The following is an 18301-nucleotide window of genomic DNA, read 5'->3' as shown; positions in this document are numbered from 1 at the left end:
GTTTGGGATCATTGTCTTGTTGCCTCAGGTCTCAGGTCTTTTGCAGACTCCAACAGGTTTTCTTCAAGAATGATCCTGTATTTGGCTCCATCCATTTTCCCATCAATTTTAACCATCTTCCCTATCCCTGCTGAAGAAAAGCAGGCCCAAACCATGATGCTGCTACCACCATGTTTGACAGTGGGGATGGTGTGTTCAGGGTGATGAGCTGTGTTGCCTTTACGCCAAACATATCGTTTGGCATTGTTGCCAAAAAGTTTGATTTTGGTTTCATCTGACCAGAGCACCTTCTTCCACATGTTTGGTGTCTCCCAGGTGGCTTGTTGCAAACTTTAAACAACACTTTTTATGGATATCTTTGAGAAATGGCTTTCTTCTTGCCACTCTTCCATAAAGGCCAGATTTGTGCAGTGTCCGACTGATTGTTGTCCTATGGACAGACTGTCCCACCTCAGCTGTAGATGTCTGCAGTTCATACAGAGTGATCATGGGTCTCTTGGCTGCATCTCTGATCAGTCTGCTCCTTGTTTGAGATGAAAGTTTAGAGGGACGGCCGGGTCTTGGTAGGTTTGCAGTGATATGATACTCCTTCCATTTCAATATGATTGCTTGCACAGTGCTCCTTGGGATGTTTAAAGTTTTGGAATTTATATTGTATCCAAATCCAGCTTTAAACTTCTCCACAACAGTATCACGGACCTGCCTGTTGTGTTCCTTGGTCTTCATGATGCTCTCTGTGCTTCAAACAGAAACCCTGAGACTATCACAGAGCAGGTGCATTTATACGGAGACTTGATTACACACTGGTGGATTATATTTATCATCATTAGGCATTTAGGACAACATTGGATCATTCAGAGATCCACAATGAACTTCTGGAGTGAGTTTGCTGCACTGAAAGTAAAGGGGCCGAATAATATTGCACGCCGCACTTTTCAGATTTTGAATTTCTACAAAAATTTAAAATAACCAATAAATTTCGTTCAACTTCACAATTGTGTTCCACCTGTTGTTGATTCTTCACCAAAAATTTACATTTGGTATCTTTATGTTTGAAGCATGATATGTGGGAAAAGGTCAAAAATTTCCAGGGAGCCGAATACTTTCGCAAGGCACTGTAATATATTACAGAGTCCCTGCTTTCAAATATGGCATTGAAAATACACAGAATATCCTAAAAGTAAATTTACCGCATTATATTAGCCTGATAAATATAGCAGAAGTTATCCCCAATCTTACCAGTCATGGCTGTCTGATGAGGATAACCCAAGTCTTTATGCCCTACCAGGCCCCATATTTCCTCCATACTACACTGTATACTGTATATACGCTAGATCTGTATATTTTTGCGGCTGGCTCACACCTGTTCCTCCAGAACTTGGCTTGCCACATATTTTGCTTCCTTTTCTGGTTTACAAAGCAGTGAAATGTAGAAGTGACAGTGGTGAAAATTTGATAAGAATCTGTAGATTTCCAACAAGAACAAATTAAATCATGATGATGTTTATCACAGTCCTGTGACTCTTACTGCAGCGTCCCCACATGTCACACAGAGAAGCGGCAGTTTCGTCACCGTTTAGCCGCTTATCACACCTTTATCTGCGGCATCAGACTTGCTGTCAGACTTCCCTGGCACATCTGTACCAACCGTCGTCCTGGCAATGTTATATACTGGAACACTGCCTGTGTACATAGTTATACAGAAGCATACTGTATATGTAAGATTCTGTGCCATTGTGTTAGTGTCGCACCCATCGGAATGATCTTTCCTCATGTGCAGGACCTTGGGCACCCATGGTTACGACCACTAGCAACTAGCTAGCTAACTATCACTATATCAGTGGTCGTAACTATGGATACCTAAGGTCCTGGCCAATGCCCGCACATGAGGAAGGAGACATAGCAAATCAGAAGAACTCTACTAATAAGAGGTATTTGCTAATATTATTATTACACCTACTACATACTGGGATAGGATGGGAATACCCCTGTGTCCTGTTGGCAACTAAAGATATAAATCAGTCTGGTCACAATAAATGTCTTGTATCAGTGGTCACGTATCAGAGTCAGTTGTAAGGATCCTGGATCAGAGGCAGTTACAGGTGTCATATTATAGGGAACCTGTCATGTCCCCAAACGCTATTAACATGGAGATATAGGGATAATCTGTGGGTTAATAGTGTTACAATGCTGTCCGGCCTTATTAAAAGCATGATTATCAGGATAAAATTTACTGTATTTCTCCCAGGAGCTGGCGGCTTTCAGTCATAGAGGTGCGCATGGGGTGGCTACAGTCACCGGGCAGTACACAGAGAACGGTGGCTATAAGTACGTCCTGGCATTTTGATTGACAGCTAGCTCTGTACAATGCACCGCAGAGCGAACCGACAATTAAAGTGCCAGGGTGTACTTATAGCCACTGTTCTCTGTGTACTGATCGGTGGCTTTAGCCGATCCATGTGTGCCTCTATGACTGAAAGTCGGCGGCTCCCGGGTGGCGTAAAGTTCATTTTCTCCTGGTAGCTGCATTTTTAGTGTGGTGGCAGGACAGCATTCTATTGCAATTAACCTGCAGATTAACCCCGTATCTGCAGGTTAACTGTGTTTGGGAACATGACAGATTCCCTTTAAGGTCAGGGTTGTGGACCAGGTGTACTAAATTCATTGTCATGTATCAGTCAGGTATCAGAGTCAAGGCTCAGGATCCTGCATCGGGGGCAGACATGGGTGTCAGAGGTATCAATGTTGGATGTCTACATATGTCAACTAAGTCAGGGTCAGGTATCAGAGTCAGGAGTCATGTTCCTGTATCAGGTGAATGTATAGGTGTCAGAGTCAGGAGTCATGCTCCTGTATCAGGTGAATGTATAGGTGTCAGGGTCAGGTATCAGAGTCAGGAGTCATGCTCCTGTATCAGGTGAATGTATAGGTGTCAGGGTCAGGTATCAGAGTCAGGAGTCATGTTCCTGTATCAGGTGAATGTATAGGTGTCAGGGTCAGGTATCAGAGTCAGGAGTCATGCTCCTGTATCAGGTGAATGTATAGGTGTCAGGGTCAGGTATGACTGTCAGAGCCTGGTGTATTAGATCATGGTCAGGTATCAGTCAGGTTTCATGATCCTATTTCAGGGCCAGGGATAAATTTTAGGTATTCGTATCTGAGTCAGGGTCAAGTATCTGAGTCAGGAGTTAAGTTTTAAATTAGGTATCACAGACCGGTTCAATCATAAATGTTGGGGATCAGAATTAGAAGTTAGGCTCTGATATAAATAAATATTACAGCTAGTGTCATGTATTGGTGTCAGACATCAGATCCTACTGCTGACAAACTAAGCTCTGCTGCACCATGTGACATCAGCATGTCATATATTTATGTGAAACCACAAATAACGTAAAAACCACATAGATCAAGCATGTAATGTATAGAGATGTAGCAGAGATAAATTGGCTGGCACAACACAATGAACATATCATGTTTCCTCAGCAGTTTTGTATAGGAACCTCAATGCTGTTGGGGAGGCAAGCCACCATCAGCGGCCTCGGCTGAGCGTTAGAGTTTATGGAGGAGTCGAGAGAGATCGCTGTCTAATGTGTATGACCAGCTTTATATCATCAGAGACAGAATCCTAAAGGAACCGCACAGGCCTGAACGTAGGAAGCCAGCATACTGAGTGTTAGGACAGCCCATGCAGAGTCATGCCTCCAAACCACAACCACTAGGAGTACCTCCTTGGTTAAAAATACTCCTCAAAACTGCTAGGTGGAGAATATGTAGTGCAGGTCACCTGCTAGACAAGCGGTGGACACCGCGTCCAGGACACCCATTCCTGCACTTCTTTTTGATATGCCAGTTTTTTGGTCATTGGCAAACCACCATACCTGACATTTTGCTCTAACTGACTAAGCATTACTCTCTTAAATGTGAGTTCCTCACGGCTATCTAGTGTACCTTATAGTACACTGATGAAGGTCTTGATGACCAAAACGTTTGTGACTACTATATTTTAGGTCACATTAAAATTCCTTCACTCCAACTATCTTAGTGTGCCAAGTAATCCTTACCATTATGAGGAGCAGGCTGCGGGCATGAAAGTCAAACATCATTGTCAGGAGTTAGGTGAAAGGTCGGGTACCAAAGTCAGGGTCTGGGTTTCAAAGGCAAAAATCTGAATCAGGGTTCATTATCAGGGGCAGGTCTCAAAGCCAAGTCTCATTGTAAGGGTCGGGTATCCAGGTTGGCCACCAAAGTCAGAGACTGGTTTTTGCAAAGCAAATATCAAACTCAGGGTTCATTATCAAGGTTAGGTATTAAGGTTGGGTACCAGAGTCAGTGCCTGGTTTCAGAGACAAATATTTGAGTCCGGATTCAGGGTCAGGTATCACTATCAGAGTTAGGTATCAAGTTTGGCTACCATAGTTAATTGTCAGGGTATGGCAACAAGTTAATTGTCAGGGTATGGCATCAGCTTTAGGGTTCAGGCATCAAAGTGAAGGATCAGGATCCAGTATTGGAGATGAGTATCAGAGTCTGGCAATACAGGTCTTGTGATTCTGATATTTGATGACTCCCCATTACAGAAACTGGATACTTGTGCTATTATTCTAAGGTTGTTTGTAGCATGATACAATTGGGTTAATATGGATGGAATAAGTTTTACAGTAAGTGTCAGCAGGAACACCTCACTGAAAAAAGCCGATAATTACCAATACATGGTGAAAATACCATCTGGTACATCCCTCTTTAAATATGGACATGCTGATGAACCAGGGGACGCTGCAGGAAGCCACACATTTGGCAAGAAGAAAACCCCTCTATATGACTTCAATATTCCCTGAAATATGAGTGTTCCATGCTTTTTCTTCTTTTTTTTGGCCATAATATACAGATTTTACTAAAAATGCATCTTATTTGGAGCCTGGAATATTTATTGACTATCGCCACGAGGTAATTTATACCAGAACATTTTTTTTGACTGTATATTACTAAAAAGTTTCACAAAGTAGATTATCAAAGGTGCATGTATACAAAAGTTCCGCAGACGTTTCAATGTTGAGCGGAATATTACTTTAGTTTTTTCCCCCAAAAAAATGGCAGTGTAAAACTTTTAAAGTGACATATAGGTGCCAGAAGAGTAATTTTGGGCCATAAACCCTGCACCCTCAGTAGTTACACCCCGATGTGTAATGTTTTTGCTATAATAGTGAAGTTTTGACTTTGATAAACCTAAGGTGACAACCCTAATTCCAAATAAATAGGGACGCTGTTTAAAATGTAAAGAAAATAAGAATGCAATCATGTGGAAATCTCTTATAGCCATTTTTTTTTCAAGGCACAACGTTGAGCACAGATCAGAAGGTGAACGTTAGACAAATTTCTATTTGGAAAAAGGTAACTCATTTAGAAATTGATGGCAGCAACACATCTGAAAAAGTTGGGACGTGGTTAACAAAAGGCAGGGAAAGGCTACGTTCACATTTGCGTTGTGCAATGTTGCGTCGGCGACGCAACGCACAACGCAAACCAAAACGCACAAAAACGCACGCTAAAACGCATCGTTTTGCGACGCATGCGTCCTTTTTTGCCGAATTTTGGATGCAAAAAAAATGCATCTTGCTGCGTCCTCTGCTCCCTAACGCTTGCGGCAAAAAAAAACACATGCATCGCAAAACGCATGCAAACGCATGTCCATGCGCCCCCATGTTAAATAAAGGGGCACATGGCGCAGGCGTCGCCGCGGCTGCGCCCGACGCAGCCCGGCAGAACGCAAATGTGAACGTAGCCAAAGTGATACGAATGAGAAACAGCTGTAACAAGAGTATGTTAGAGAGGCAGAGCCTCCCCGAAGCAAAGATAGTCAGAGATTCACAAAGCTGTGAACACCTGCGTCTAAATATTGTAGAACAATTTCAGAAAAATGTTTTCAATGTAAAATCGCAAATCTTTGAGTATCTACCCGTCTACCAGATGTAATATAATTAAGATATTCTGAGATTCCAGTCTCAAGAGAAGAGGACCATCCAGCTTGTTATCAGCGCACAGTTCAAAACATTTCCAAATTGTTGCACTCTAGTTTTCTTTACATTTTACACTGCGTTCCAATTTTTGGGGAATTTGGTTGTTGTATATTAAGAAAATAAAACAATTCCATAATACGTCTATTATTGCATTTGATCTCCCTGCAGCATAGGTAGAGATAACGGAGGCTGACATGAATGATGAACTGCATTGTGCTAATGGTTGATTGCCCCCGATCATACATCTGTAACATTCCCCCAACTATCATGTCACATTTTTTTTAACTGGCGTTCTCTGGGTCTCCTCAAGATTCAAAAACCTGGGCGTTACTGCATCCATTCCTCCTAATTTAGCTATGTCCCTACCAGCAGTCTGTTCCATAGAACAGGTCTTGTTCTATAGGTTTCCAGAATGATTGTACTCGTGTAGGGTTAACGACAATACAACAAGGAGGGAAAAAAACTATAAAGAGACAGATGGTCCTATGACGTGTACATGTCAACACGGAGATTAATTCTGCTGAACTCGAAGAGGAATTAGGAGTGTGTGCTTCAGGAAGGGAAGGGAGGTTCTTATAGTTATTATTTTTACAAGACTTGGAATAAAACATTAAAAAGATTATAATGTAATGCTGGGCTTAAAAAAATATTGTTAATATTTCAGGGCTTAAATATACTAATAAATCACAACATTTGTAGGTTTAAATAAAAGACACACAAAAATTGCTACATTTTAAGGAAATAAAAAAAATACAAAATTCACTTAAATAGGGCCAAGTTGTTATATATCATTAACCCCTTAATGGTGCATCCAATATAAATGTTTGCACTCTTCTCCCCCCCACTTCCATGAGCCATAACTTTTGTGTTTCTGTCCACGAAATTGGATAACGGCTCAGATGACTTTTAGTACTGACATCATAAACAAATTGAATTCCAAGAGTAAGGCAAAAAAAATAAATTATTTTTTTAAAGGTTTTGTTTTACGGCTCCTGTGAAAATGGACCTGGCAGCAGGAGTCTTCAGGTCGGTAGAATTACAGTTATTATTTTAAATTATTTTATTAATAATAATTTTTATTTTTATATAGCGCTAACATTTATGGAAACAGGAACACATGGGCCACTTGCACAGTGAACAAGTCTGTAGGAACATGCTCACACACCACCAAGAAACTTGAAGACACAAAAGAGCATAGTAGAACCAAAAACACTCAGGTTCAAAAAATCACAATAATCCGCAAGTGCTAGTAAAAAGATGTAAAAAACAGGGTATTTGGTTGATACGTTTTTTGCAAAAAATGTATACTAAGCTGCTCCACCAAACGTCAAGGTATACCCATATCAGAGCAGTCCTAACTGATGTATGTATGTATGTGATTTTTTGAACCTGAGTGTTTTTGGTTCTACTATGCCCTTTTGTGTCTTCAAGCGCTAACATTTAGTAGCTCCAAACATACACACCACCCCTAAAACATATTATTCTGGAAAGTCAAAGATGCCTCCACCACAGTAGAGGGGGAATCACGTTGACAGCACTGCAGCCAATCACTGCTCTCCGCAGCTTTTGCCATTTGCATACTGCAGAGCGCTGAGCTCGGTGATTGGCTGCAGCGCTGTCAACATAACATCACCTCTGCAGCCAATACACACATTGTTTTGTTCTTTTTACATTGAATTGAGCAGAGTATGGCAAAAGTTTTCTGAAAGGCACAACATTTTTATGGTGCTAAACACAAGCAAGAGCAATGCTGTTTCTGTAAGAAAGCAGTCGTGTGTTTTTAATCATAGGCAAATGCTTGCCATTGTATGGTCTGTGAGAAGCAATGTGTAAGCTATTTATCTGGGTATTATATGGAGCTATTTATCTGGACACTGTGGAGCTATTTATCTGGACACTGTGGAGCTATTTATCTGGGCACTGTATGGAGCAATTTATCTGGGCACTGTTTGGAGAAATTTATCTGAGCACTGAGTGAAGCTATTTATGTGGGAATTGTATGGTTTTTTTTCTGCCACTGAATGGAACTATTTATCTGGGCACTGAATGGAGCTATTTATCTGGACTGTGTGGAGCTATTTTTCTGGACACTGTATGTAGCTATGTATGTTGGCACTGTATGGAGCAATTTATCTGGCACTGCATGAATCTATTTATGTGGGCGTTGTATGGAGTTTTTTTTATCTGGCACTGTATGGAACTATTTATCTGGGCACTGTGTGGAGCTATTTATTTGGGGACCATGTGGAACTATTTATCTGGGAACAGCGTGGAGCTATTTATTTGGGCACTGCATGGAGCAATTTATGTTGGCACTGCATGAAGATATTTATGTGGTCATTGTATGGAGTATTCTTTTATCTGGCACTGTATGGAACTATTTATCTGCAATGAATGGAGCTATTTATCTGGGCACTGTGTGGAGTTATTTATTTGGGCACATTATAGAGCTATTTATCTGGGCACTGTAAGTAGCTATATAACTGGGCACTGTAGGAATATGGCAGTATATTCATATAAAAGGCGAGCCTATTGCACACTGCTGTCCCTTTTTCCTCTGACATGGAAGGTAAATTCTGCATTACAGCCTGTATTAGACCATAGAGCTGCGTTCACACGTCTATAGCCTTCCGAGCTGAACTGTCTCTGCTGCCTCAGAGGCTTTTTCTCATGACTTGCATTGTGACAAGTGTCTCTTTTAGGCATCGTACAACAATCAGATGAAGAGTCCCATTTCCTATTTCATTATCGGGGTGCAGCTGAGTTATTAGTGTGTGATAATGAACTTGTCTCAATATGACTTTGACTTCTGATTATTGTTATTTAATCTGCAGGCTCTGCTAAAATCTCTTTGAAATGAAGACAATGACAGTCTTGCGGATGGAATCAGAGATTGCACGGATCAGCTTGACATGGATTGCCGTATTAGTAATTGCACCAAGTGCCTGTAAGTTATCTGCTCTATATGTGTATGTGATTGTGGATATTTTTTTTTTTACAGTTTTCCCAGTTTTCCATAAAGTTTTATAAGTGTATAATAAAACATCCTTCAGTTTTTACTGTGTTAGATGTCATTGTTTTCAATATATCTGCTTGTTGTCAGTGAACAGGGGCATGCTTGTTTACATCCATAGACCAAAAATACTTAGAGGGTAACTGTACTTTCAAGAATAAGCTGTCCTGTGTGCATAAACCCCTTCATGACCGTGGGATTTTTTGTTTTTCAGTGTTCGTTTTTCGCTCCCCTCCTTCCCAGAGCCATAACTTTTTTATTTTTCCGTCAATTTGGCCATGTGAGGGCTTATTTTTTGCAGGACAAGTTGTACTTTTGAACTACATCATTGGTTTTAGCATGTCGTGTACTAGAAAACGGGAAAAAAATAATTTCCAAGTGCGGTGAAATTGCAAAAAAAAGTGCAATCCCACACTGTTTTTTGTTTGGCTTTTTTGCTAGGTTCACTTAATGCTAAAACTGACCTGCCATTATGATTCTCCAGGTCAGTACGAGTTCATAGACACCAAACATGACTAGGTTATTTTTTACCTAAGTGGTGAAAAAAATTCCAAACTTTGCTAAAAAAAAATAAAAAACTTGCGCCATTTTCCGATACCCGTAGCGTCTCCATTTTTCATGATCTGGGGTCGGTTGAGGGCTTATTTTTTGCGTGCCGAGATGTTTTTAATGATAGCATTTTGGTGCAGATACGTTCTTTTGATCGCCCGTTATTGCATTTAAATGCAATGTTGCGGCGACCAAAAAAACGTAATTCTGGCGTTTCTAATTTTTTTCCCGCTACGTTGTTTAGCGATCAGGTGAATGCTTTTTTTTAGTTGATAGATCGGGCGATTCTGAGCGCGGCGATACCAAATATGCGTAGATTTTATATTTTTTTTATTGATTTATTTTGATTGGGGCGAAAGGGGGGTGATTTAAACTTTTATTTTTTTAACATTTTTTTCAACTTTTTTTTTTTTACTTTTTCCATGCTTCAATAGCCTCTATGGGAGGCTAGAAGCAGGCACAACGCGATCGGCTCTGCTACATAGCAGCGATCTGCTGATCGCTGCTATGTAGCAGAAATGGAGGTGTGCTGTGAGCGCCGACCACAGGGTGGCGCTCACAGCCACCGGCGATCAGTAACCATAGAGGTCTCAAGGACCTCTATGGTTACAATGGAGACGCATCGCCGACCCCCGATCATGTGACGGGGGTCGGCAATGACGTCATTTCCGGCCGGAAGCGGTAGTTAAATGCCGCTGTCTGCGTTTGACAGCGGCATTTAACTAGTTAATAGGTGCGGGCAGATCGCGATTCTGCCCGCGCCTATTACGGGCACATGTCAGCTGTTCAAAACATCTGACATGTCCCGGCTTTGGTGCGGGCTCACCGCGGAGCCCTGCATCAAAGAGGGGAGCCGGCATCGGACGGTATAGTACGTCCGATGTCGGTAAGGGGTTAAGGATATCACTACCGCTGATCATTATATGACTTGTACCCTGCATTTTCACCTGTTTTCCCCTCTGCATGCTCAGTCTTTTAATTTGCAATTGATTCTGAGCTGGAAGGGTAGATTAGCTAGTATAATGTCTCCCATACACCGCACAGCACACAGAGAGTAATTCCTGCACTTCATACCTTAATTAACACACAGAGAGAATCAGCAGCAACATAGAGGACAATATACAGCAGCACTGAGCTGTGTAGATGTGAATCCAGCTCTCCGATGTTGTAAAAATAGAAACTTGTTAGAAAGCTCATCACAATCTTTCTGTGTCTTCGTCTGCTTGTTTCCTCATTCCTTCTCTACGGAGTCTAGGTTAAGCTGTTTTTTGAGTGGATAAGTTCAAGGGTGGGGATAGGAAAAGAAGATGCTGATAAGTGGAGAAAGAAGCTGAATTGTCTGAGATTATATAATGCAACGGGGTTTTTTTTGTACAATAACATATACTACTGATCTATGTAAAGTTTGTTGAAAGTACACTTCTTTTTAACATGCCTAAATTATAAAGTAAAAAAGTGTATGAAATCACAATTCATGATAATAGTGAATAGCTAATCCCATATATAATTAACCATTTTGTGCATAAACCAACAATGCAAATGAATATAAGAAACTTTGTAATATATCTTATCAGAAAAATATAATTATCATCATTTTCTGTGAAAAAAAACTATGAATACTGAGAAAATCTGTCTTGGATAAAACAAGGCAAAGTAACTGAGGGATCAGATTACAGCTGCCTATTGAAGTCTATAAAGCTGTCTATCAAAGTCTATGAAGATGGGAATGGGATGGAACAGAGTCAGTGAGAGACAGAAGGAGGTATAAAAAATCCACAGATCTGCTGCTACTTTCTATTAAAATGTTTTATCTCATCCCAGTGTAGTATTCACAGCTACACTGCACAGTAGTGATGTCAAATGTCTTCCAAGCTGCTGCTGCATCCGAACATGTGCTACATATAGACAGAAAAACAGGAATTCTTCATGGCTCAGTGTGTCATGTATGGAAGATATAGCAGCTAGGTTCCATCAGAAACAACTAAAAATTAGAGATGAAGACCACAAAGAGGAAAGCTTGTGAAAAAAAGCAGGACACAAGGCATACAATGACCAGATGTAGTGTTATTCCTCAATGACAGATGGACTATACCTATGTTTGATTGATCTGAGATCAGTTCTATCAACCCAAGAAGGAAAAGTGCTCAGCTTATCCAAGAGCATGAGCACAGTGGTGGACAGATTCATTAAAAATCTATGAGTTTATGTACAGTATATAATTACCTACAGTGCCTTGAAAAAGGAATCATAAATGTGAACTTTTCCACATTTTTTTGCCTTACACCCACAAGCGTATTTCCAGGGGATTTTTTGTGATATACCAACACAAAGTAATAAGTAATTGTGAAGTGTAAAGGAAATCATACATGGTTTTCTAAGTATTTTAACCCCTTTCTGACATCAGACGTACTATCCCATCAAAGTGACCTGGGCCCGTATGACCATCGAGGGGATAGTACATCATATGCGATCAGCCGCGCTCACGGGGGGAGCGCGGCTGATCGCGGCCAGGTGTCAGCTGATAATCACAGCTGACACCGGTACTAAGTGCCAGGAACGGTCACGGTACGGCTCCCGGCACATTAACCCCGGAACACTGCGATCAAACAAGATCGCAGCGTTCTGGTGGCATAGGGAAGCATCGCGCAGGGAGGGGGCTCCCTGCGTGCTTCCCTGAGACCCTCAGAACAACGCGTTTTGATTGCGTTGTTCCGAGGGTCTCCTCTGTTCTCCTCCCTGCAGGCCCCTGGATCCAAGATGGCCGTGGGATCCTTCCGGGTCCTGCAGGGAGGTGGCTTGCAAGCGCCTGCTCAGAGCAAGCGCCGGCAAGCCTGCTGCACTGCCTGTCAGATAGCTGATCTGACACAGTGCACTGCAAAGTGTCAGATCAACGATTTCACTTTATACAGTGATGTCCCACCCTGGGACAATGCAAAAAAGTTTGAAAAATATATATATTATACTGTGTAAAAATATTTTTTTAAATTCCTAAAGAAAAAAATATATATATTGTTCCAATAAATTCATTTATGTGAATAAAAAAAACTCTAAAAGTACACATATTTAGTATCGCCGAGTCCGTAATGACCCGACCTATAAAACTGTTACACTAGTTAACCCATTCAGTGAATACCGTAAAAAAATAAAATAAATAAAAAACGAGGCAAAAACAGCGCATTATTATCATACTGCCAAACAAAAAGTGGAATAACACGCGATCAAAAAGACGGATACAATTAAACATAATACCGCTAAAAACGTCATCTTGTCCAGCAAAAAATGAGCAGCCACACAGCATCATCAGCAAAAAAAAATAAAAAGTTATAGCCCTCAGAACAAGGCAAATGACAAAATAATTATTTTTTACATAACATTTTTTATTGTATAAAAGCGCCAAAACATAAAAAAATGATATAAATGAGGTATCACTGTAATCGTACTGACTCGCAGAATAAAACTGCTTTATCAACTTTACCAAACGCGGAACGGTATAAGCGCCCCCACGAATTGCTGGTTTTTGTTCATTCTGCCACCCAAAAATCGTAATAAAAAGTGATCAAAAAATGTCATGTGCCCGAAAATGGTACCGATAAAAATGTAAATAGGGCAGTATAAAGGGATCCCTATGGAGATGGGCAGTATAGAGGGGGTTCCTTTGGAGGTGGTGCAGTATGGTGGTTCTGGTGCTGAATTCTTATACTCATGGTGGTGCTGTATTCCTGTACTAACGGTGGTTCTGGTATTGTAGTCATGTACTGATGGTGGTTCTGGTAATGTAATAATGAACTGTTGGTGGCCCTGGTGATGTAGTCCAGTAGATGTAGTAATCTTTAATTTATTAGACTCGATACATGATCATTATAAGGTCAGTGTTTTGGACTGAAAATCCAGTCATCTGAATGAAGCGATATACTTATTAGCCAATCAAGTGTTTGACTAAAGCTCCAAACATTTTAGACAGCTGTCCTATGTTCTCTATGAGAGAGCTTCTGCCAGACATCTCTGGTGGCAGCTTATCTGTTGCAGAAAAAAAGGATCAACAGTCCAAAATCGTACATGCAAGAGTCTAATCTCCCTTGACAATCATTAGTCAGAGATATTCGTACACAGAATCTGTTGATTTTGGCTGGTTTGGACAATTTTAAAAGGGTGGTCCATACCTTTGTTTCAGGGGCTGGGCTAGTCCCGGCTCTGTCACTCTGTAATGTGCACGATGTTAGTGCACTCTCTGGCTGGCTCAGATCAGAAATAATGAGCCGACAACAGAGCGCACTGTCATTGTGCACATCGCACAGTGCACATTGTGCAGGACCAGCCCAGTTCCTGAAACAAGTGTCATAGATGACACTTCATTTCAAGGAGGAGGCAGAGGCTGCACCAGTGACCACAGCCTCTGCTTCCTGATGATGCTTCCTTTGAGTATCCCAGCATCCACTGGGATCCTCAAACGAAACATCGTCAAAAAGGAAGTAGTAAAACAAGAAAACAAAAGTGTAGCAGTTAGATAGCATAGTTAGGGAAGGATAGGGAATTTTTAATGAAAGTATACTAGAAAATCTATTAGATTATGTCATTAAATAGATAGGCATTTAGGATGTATAGTGGACTAAACAATTTAATTCCACATGTGAGTGCCGGGATCCGTGTTGTCTTTTGTTCAGATGAGAATAGAAGTTTTTGGGCTAAATGCAAAATCCTATGTGTGGCAAAAATCTAACACTTCAAATCACCCTGAAAACACCATCCCCACAGTCAAACACGATGGTGGCTGCATTATGCTGGGGGGTGGCTTTTCTTCAGCAGGGACAAAGAAGCTGGTGGGAAGATAGATGGAGCTAAATACAGGGCAATCCTGGAGGAAAACCTGTGAGAAGCTGAAAATATTTTCAATTTCCAGCGAGACTGCAACCCTAAACATCCTGCCAGAGCTACAATAAAGGGTTTAGATCAAAGCACATTCATGTGTGTGAATGGCCCAATCACAGTCCAGACCTAAATCCCAGTTCGAACCTGTGACAAGACTTGAAAATTGTTGTTCACCAACACCTCCATCAAATGTCACTGAGCGAGAGCAAGTGTGGAAAGGGGCAAAAATGTCACCTCTAGATGTGCAAAGCTGGTAGAGACATACCCCAAAACACGGTGGTCCTACAAAGTAATGACTCGGGGATAAAAATGCACGTCACAATTTTCCAATTTATATTTTTCAAATATTTAAAAAAACACGTATCATTTCCTATACGCTTCACAAATGCTTGCTGCATAAAATCCCAATAAAATACATTTAAAGTTGTAGATATAATGTGGAAAAAATGTGGAAAGGTATGAATACTTCTTCAAGGTACTTGTATATATTTCCTAATTGCTGCAGGTTACAGTTTTGCAACAACTGGAGAGTCGTGGACTGAAGATTACATCTATATAATGAATGTATTTAGTTCTTGGATATATATTTATATATGTTTTTTTTCCTAATTTACAGCTCAAGACCTCCCTAGGATTACAAACTTGGTCTGTGAGAATGATCTCGATTCAAAAATGGTCTGTTTTTGGGAAGTCGTGAATGGAGCCACTAACTGCAAATCAGATTTCCAATTACAATGCATAGACGTGCTTCATAAGTAAGTAACAAAAATTATAATACAATATATAATGTGTAGATATTTCATAAAATATTAATTTTTTTTTTTATTTCAGAACCCATTATTGCCAGGATTTAGATAATGAATATAAGAGCTTCAAAATACCTAATAAATGTATCTGTCACATCGATAAGTTGGCAATTATAAGATCCGAATCTTATCGCATAGTAATTAAATCAAAAGGGCAAATCGTGGACAAAGCGGATATAGATATTTCCATTTCTGGTAAGATATTCGTTTTTTTTCTGTAAGATTGTGTCAAAATTTATGAAAACATCGTCAGCTAAACTTGCACCAGTTTTCTCAGGGTCAAAATGAAATAACTGAACTGTTGGCCAGAGAGGTTTTCATTTTTTGCCATCATTTTTTTTTTGTTTAAGGTTGTTATCTGCCAGGACATTAAATGTGTGGTCTGGTTTACAAGACCCGTGAATTCATTGTTGGTCTGGGTTTCAAAGTTCAGGACCCGCCAGAGGAAAAACAAAGAACATTTCTGGTTCTGGAAGACCAGTATTACAAAAAACAATGTAATACTTCATTTGACCTGTGGGAGTGCTGTGGGGAAACTAAACACTTGCTACTTGGCTCTCCTGACGAGTACAGATGATCAGATAACCACTATCAACATCTATTGTGCAATATTATCTTTCCGTTTCAACTTTCCATTTGTTATAGCCTTTCTGTATCATATGCTCTATGTGTTATTGAGTTTGTTGTAATATTTAGTAACAGTTTATTTTTTGGTATTTTACAACAGCCATAAAGGTATTTCCATTTCTGAACATTTATGGCATATTCACAAGACATAATATAAATGTCTGATCGATACAGACCCCATCTCATGCCGCCAGGAACAGGGTGGGAAGGTGGGCAGCGTTCTCAGGTTCTCTGTTCAATTCTATGGGTGTTCCAAAAAAAAAATAAAAAAATAAAAAAAAAAAATCGCTAAGACTCTTAGTTCATCAATTTTCAGAACTTGCACAGAAGTGAATGGAGGAAGTCATCAATGATGACACGATTCACCTTGATTTACCCATATGGGACTAGTCCTTTAACTTATAACTTGACCATAGTTTTGAGACTATAGAAAAGTAGACACGAAAGAAGAGAAAATGGAACATCAAAAATCCTTTAAAAAAAAAAAAAAATCTGGTGGCCAGTCCATGCACTGCATTCAGGCCGGCGCCTCTACCGACCCGATCTCCATTCTACCATAAAGATAATTCATGTATAAATAATAATAAAAGTCCTGGACAACCATTTTAATCTTTATTAGGGGCCCCTTCCATACTTACCCCATTTTAGAATATATAATTATCTTCATCTATACTTGCAGCTGATTGGCCTATCATGTGATCTCTCATACACTGGTGAACTATGATTGGTCAAATAGAGAAAAAGACCCGCACATCCAAGCTAGTGTGAATAGGTGCCAACCATAAGTTGAAAAACAATAAAGGTTGCACCATGATTTGCCAAGAATTATTACTCTAGAAGATTGGTACTACATTATTGCCATAGAAAATTGGAACAAAAAGCGCTATATAATGTATATGAAATATTCATCTGCAAAAATTGCTAAACTACAGCTCAATGAAGGTACTTAGCGCATAGATTGGCCAATATATGTGAGCTCAATTGCCACGTCAAGGCGTCTTTGGTCAAAGTCATAACTAAACATATCTACTGGCTCCACCCCATAGACTCACTCAGTGATAGGCACGCCCCCCGGACTCATTCCCCTGTAAATTAAACTTCCTTCCTGAAAGCCTAACAGGATAGTACAATGGTAAAATATGATGCTGAAGTGAAGACTCAAGAGGAGGTGTTTGCTTGTTGATGGCCTTTATCACCAATATTAGATGCTGGGGCCCCTACTGATCACTTGTATTGGGGACGAGAGTTCCTGTTCAAGATCGTTTGTGTTTAGGAGTCTGTAAGAAGCACTCTCCATAGGACCTGCTATAAGTGTCTGATAGATGAGGGTCACTGGTGTTCTGTGGCCAGTGTGTACTTATATCGGAGTTCAGAAAGCACCCTTGTGTGGATGTTTTCGGAACTCCCATGGAAATGTATGTGATGAGAGAGCCGAAAACATATGGGCCGCCTTTCTCTATTCATAGTGGCTGTTAGATGGAAAGCTGCTCCTGAGATCCCAGAGGTGGAAAGCTGCTCCTGAGATCCCAGAGGTGGAAAGCTGCTCCTGAGATCCCAGAGGTGCAAACCTGCTCCTGAGATCCCAGAGGTGCAAACCTGCTCCTGAGATCCCAGAGGTGCAAACCTGCTCCTGAGATCCCAGAGGTGCAAACCTGCTCCTGAGATCCCAGAGGTGCAAACCTGCTCCTGAGATCCCAGAGGTGCAAACCTGCTCCTGAGATCCCAGTGGTGCAAACCTGCTCCTGAGATCCCAGTGGTGCAAACCTGCTCCTGAGATCCCAGAGCTGCAAACCAGTCCAGTATCTAACCAGTCCATCCACCAGTTTTCTGGATTGTACTCAGTATCGGTAAATTTGAAAACTATTTTTTTTTTTTTGTTAACAGTTAAACCAAAGGCTCCATCAAACTTAAATGTGGACGTGACAGATCCAGAAAATGGGGTTGTTCACTGGAATACTAATTATGAAGACAAATACACCGTTAAAGACGATCTATCCTTTAATATCCAGTTCATCTCCAAGAAAGACAACAAAACGGTAACATGGAAGAGTTGGATTCTGATGCAAATCCTCACCATGAAAGGGAATCTGTCAGCAGGTTTTTGCTATATAACCTGAAGACAACAACATGATGTAGTAGTTAAAACAAAGATTTTGGCGATACCTCTTTTATCAAGCTCTGTGGTTTTCTTTTCCGGCAATGATTGTTTTAGCGCCAGGAGTTTATCATTGCTAGGAAACAGCAGCACCTGCCTGGTAGTCTGACTCCGCCCCCTCCTGTGATAAGCAGCTCACTGTCTATAGCCATTGCATATACAGAGCCTGGTGTGGGCGGGGTTAGGTTTCTCAGCTCTGCTTCATTGCTAAATCTAAAAACTCTGTGTCAGAACTGCTGCACGCACTTAAATAAGTGATACATTGCTGGAA

The 18301-nt window shown here is 40.7% G+C and overlaps 1 protein-coding gene across 2 annotated transcripts in view; it reads left to right on the top strand.

Moving 5' to 3' along the window:
- IL4R (interleukin 4 receptor) overlaps positions 1–18301 on the top strand; it is a 28729-nt gene that overhangs the window by 1941 nt on the left and 8487 nt on the right. Inside the window, exons 2-6 of one of the 2 annotated variants that reach the window (XM_069734310.1) lie at positions 5330–5388; positions 8849–8961; positions 15059–15197; positions 15274–15443; positions 17760–17911. In XM_069734310.1, coding sequence (XP_069590411.1) covers positions 8871–8961; positions 15059–15197; positions 15274–15443; positions 17760–17911 — 552 coding nt within the window. In that variant the 5' untranslated portion in view covers positions 5330–5388; positions 8849–8870. The remainder of the gene's footprint in view (positions 1–5329; positions 5389–8848; positions 8962–15058; positions 15198–15273; positions 15444–17759; positions 17912–18301) is intronic. The other variant, XM_069734309.1, reaches the window with a different exon arrangement.

The sequence above is a fragment of the Ranitomeya imitator genome, chromosome 7 (assembly GCF_032444005.1).
Source record: "Ranitomeya imitator isolate aRanImi1 chromosome 7, aRanImi1.pri, whole genome shotgun sequence".
NCBI classification, from domain to species: domain Eukaryota; kingdom Metazoa; phylum Chordata; class Amphibia; order Anura; family Dendrobatidae; genus Ranitomeya; species Ranitomeya imitator.
Note: the sequence above shows the minus strand (reverse complement) of the source record. Positions and strands in the feature narration are given on the sequence as shown.